Source organism: Muscardinus avellanarius, assembly GCF_963383645.1.
Source record: "Muscardinus avellanarius genome assembly, chromosome: 2".
Lineage (NCBI taxonomy): Eukaryota > Metazoa > Chordata > Mammalia > Rodentia > Gliridae > Muscardinus > Muscardinus avellanarius.
Window position 1 is genome coordinate 99549837 of NC_137787.1, and position 4153 is coordinate 99553989.

The 4153-nt window shown below is 40.8% G+C and overlaps 1 protein-coding gene across 1 annotated transcript in view; it reads left to right on the forward strand.

Annotated features, from left to right (window-relative positions):
* Window positions 1-301: 301 nt before the first annotated feature.
* ZRANB3 (zinc finger RANBP2-type containing 3) overlaps window positions 302-4153 on the forward strand; it is a gene marked incomplete at both ends in the record, with an annotated part of 221020 nt that continues 217168 nt past the window's right edge. Inside the window, one exon of the mRNA XM_080688973.1 lies at window positions 302-375. Within this exon, the coding sequence (XP_080545099.1) occupies window positions 302-375 (74 nt within the window). The remainder of the gene's footprint in view (window positions 376-4153) is intronic.

The window sequence follows — 4153 nt, forward strand, 5'->3', positions numbered from 1 at the left end:
ACCCCATCACCAGCCCGGACACCGGCTCCAGCGGCAGCCGCGGCGGCAGAATCCCGCCCCTTCCCACCACGCACTAGCCCCGCCCCTCGCCCTCTTGGAGGGGCAGCCGACTTCACTATAGGCTGCACATCTCTAGAGTGACAGGAAGATTGTCCAGTAGCTCTCGAGAACACAGCGTCACCTCCACCCCTCTTCTCTTCTCAGGCGGTGGGAGAACCTTGCCAAGTCTTTCCCCGCCCTCCAGGGAAAACGAACCAATCCGCGGCTAGAAACCGCCCTTGAAGGACGCAAAAGACAACCAATGGCAAAACTAGGAGGACAGCCATTTTATCCACTTGTAAAAAAGCCACCTTTTCCCACGAGTTGGAGCGTGAGGTGGGGGAGTTCCGGGAATTTTTTCTGACTAGAGATATTGAAAAGACAAATATATTTCTTCAGAAAGTTATTTGTAGCGCCTTATATGGATAAAGGAAAAATCCTATCCCCCATGTGTGGAGAAATGAGGCTGCCGCTGAAGGGTTTGGTTCTTCCCCTTAAGCAGTAACGGGTTCTAAGCCGAACACCTGGTTTCTCCAGCCTCACTGGCGGAAGGCGAGGTGACTGTACTTTTCATCCTATGAGGACTACATTTCCCAGGGTGCATTGCTCCCACTTGAGCCCTTTCCCCAGTTTTTTTTTGCCGCGTGGCCTGGCGGGAATTGTAGTTCTTGGGAGAACTGTGCTCACTTTTTCACCAAAGAGGAGCTACTAAGTTTTGAATGATTTAGAATTGGAAACTAGTGGTCGTAAGGCTCTAGGAAACACCCTAATGAAGAAGAGAAAGGATAGCGGAATCTTGGAGTTTCCTCAGAACATTAGAGGTTTTTCGACGGCTGGCCTTTCAACTCTCCTACTTTCAGGCCGGTCCTTAAACGTCACTTCCGCTAAGGGGCGGACACGGCCAAAACCTGTGGCGGGAGTTGGAGACTTGGCACGGAACACCAGGTATGGCTTTCTGAGAGTGGGGTGTCGTGCTAGTCTCTAGGTTCTTGTATGGAAGATAGAACTTGAAAAGAACAAAATTGCATTTTTTTTGTTGTGCTGGGGAACCCAGGGGCTTTCTACCTCCGGGCTACACTCCCAGACCTATTCTTTTTATACTTAATTTAGAAACAGGGTCTCACCAAGTTGCTGAGAGCCTCACTAAGTAGCTGAGGCTGGCTTCGAACCTGTGCAGTTCTTTCTCAGCCTCGCAGTACTGGAATTACAAACGTGCGCCACCACGCCCGGCTCCAAACTTGCATTTTTAAATGAAAATATGGCATAGATAATTCTCAAACATAAAGCCATTTTCCACCCCTAGTCTTCAATTCCAGAGGTCCATTTTTGTCTCTAGGCCCGCTTTTAGATTGCACCAAGATATTTACAATATGCCTTTCATTGCCTTTAGCAGCATGTCCGTTAGAACAGACTTGGAAGTTAAGAGCTAATTCCTCCCATATTTACAAACACTTTTGATTTTGTAATGCTGGTGTGAGAATATAGTTGTATTTTTAAATTTTATCTTCTCCGTCAAAGGAGTAGTTTAATTTAAGTCATTTTGTAACCTGGCAGGGACTTAACTTTCCTTTGCAAAATTAGCATTTCTTAAGAGATTGCAGCCTGGCCTGGTGGTTTATGCTTGTAATCCCAGTATTTGGGAGGCTGAGACAGGAGGATTTCAGACCATGTTTCAGAATAAAGAATAAAAAAGTACTGGGGTTATAGCTCGGAGGTAGAATGCCCCTTGATTCCACCCCTAATACCGAAAAAAAAAAAAGTAATAAAAAAAGAGAGAGTGCTCGAGAGATATTGCATATTTAGAGGTCTTCCTTGGAGCTGACCAGGAAGAATGTGAAGCTGTTCAGGGCAGAAGGCTGATATAAGAACTACCTGATTCTTTGTCAGGTGTGTTTTCCATACTTGGGAGCACTTTTTTTTTTTTTTTTTTTTTGCAATAAAGTAAAATTGCATTGTCAGTCAATCAGCTTTCAAACACGTGCCTTTTCCTGATGCCATAAAAATTTATTTCTAACACTGGGAATTGAACCCAGGGACATTCTACCTCTGCCAACACCCCAAGCTCTATTTTATTTATTTATTTATTTATTTATTTATTTATATACTTACCTATTTATTTATTTATATTTTGTGGTACTGGGGATTGAACCCAGGGACATTCTACCTTTGAGCTGCACCCCCAGCCCTATTTTATTTTTATTTTAAAACACTGATACACCTAAATAAAGGGCTCATTAAAAATACTTGGAACCAACAGCCTCTAATGGGGTTGGCAAAGAGGCTCTAGCTTAACCCCCTTTGGAGATGTAAGGTTGACTATGTATGCTGACATTCCATTTGAGGTTCCCAAGGAAACTCCTTAAAACAAGGAGATAAAGCACTTATCAGAAAAAGCTTCTCACCTACTCCTGATGCTCCTCCCTTGAAGTCCTTCTCACATCAGTTTTACTGAGACTTTCTTTTGTAAATCATCTTATAAATATTTTTTGAGCACTTTTACTGTACTGGGCACTATTACAGACTTTGGGGGTAGAACAGTGCCCAAAAAGATAGGCTCCTTGTCCAAAAATAATGAGGAAGAGAAAGGCTAAGCAAAATTAATGATAATGTTACTTGTTCTTTTAATCTCTCAATTCGTCAAGTCTTAGTCATGTTTTGTATATTTATTTGGTTTCCTTTTTCCATTCTATCTTTAGATTAAAATAAGTATACGTTTCTCTTTTTTTTTAGCTTTGCTACGACTGCATCCAGTACTCATAAGTGGTGTTTACGCATTAAATAGATGGTAACTTCACTAGTTTATTCCTAGATACAAGAATATGACTGCACATTTTAGTCAGTTTTTCAACAGACCAAGTTTGGCCTCTTGATTTTTAGTGCAATTAGGGTATTTTTTTGGTGGAGTGCTGAGGGGTGCTGGGAATTGAACCCAGGGCCTTCCATATGCCAAGCAAGAACCCTACCACTCAGCTACATCCCCAGTGTGCAGTTAAAATTTCCAATGAAAGTCTTCTCTTGAAGCTTAGTTTTGTTTTGTATCTTTAATAAGCTCTTTCAGCATAAATCAAATCAAATGAATAGTAATGAGGCTTCATTTTATTGTATCTGAGCCATAAATATGTTATATGTGCTTAGTACGTTTTTCTTGCCACAGTCTTATAAGCATTGTTTCATCTTTTATTTTTTATTTTGGGGTACTGGAGATTGAACCCAGGGCTTCATGCATTCTAAATATGTGACATCTGAGCCACACCCACAGCCCCTGTTTTGATTTATATTTGGAGAATTTGGGTCCCAGCCAAGTTAAATAAAGGACTGGAACCCTTATCAATATATATTGGAGCTAAAATTCATATTTGTGTCTGATTCTAGAACTCTTAACTACTGGTCATTCTGCCTCTCCAATATTAATATTTCAATATGTGCCAGACATACAGTGACAAAAAATATATAAGATTCCACTCCAAGATTCTGGAACCCATGGGACGGACAATTGCTGGATTCCATCTATCTATCTATGTATCTATCTTATCTATCTCTCTATTTATAGTACTGGGGACCTAGCTACACCTCTGGCCCTTTTTAAATTTTTTTTTTTTGTGTGTGTGTGTGTGCTATCTGGGATAGAACCCAGGTATCTCCTATCTCTGGGCTGTATTCATTTTTTTATTTGGAAACAGGGTCTCACTAAGTTGCTGAGAGCCTAAGTTGCTGAGGCTGTCCTCAAACTTGTGATCCTTCTCTCTCAGCCTCCCAAGTACTGGGATCACAGGCAAATGCCACAATGCTTGGCTAATTTTATTTTATTTTTTGTAGTATTGAGTTAGTTATCACTCCCAGCTTGGCTTTTTTTAAGCCATCTTTTGTCATATACATATTCAATATAACAAAAACGAAAATGTATATAGGAAAGTCTGAAAAAGAATAGTGTTTTGTAATTCTATTACACAAAAATACCACTGTTTAGAGTTATCTTTTACCTTTAGGGATAGACACATGTTGTAATGGAATAATATTGCTTTGATTTTTTGGTAGTTGAAAACAACAAACAAACAAACAAAAAACCCCCAAGAAACCTCAGGCCAGGTGTGGTGGCTCTAGGCTATAATCCCAG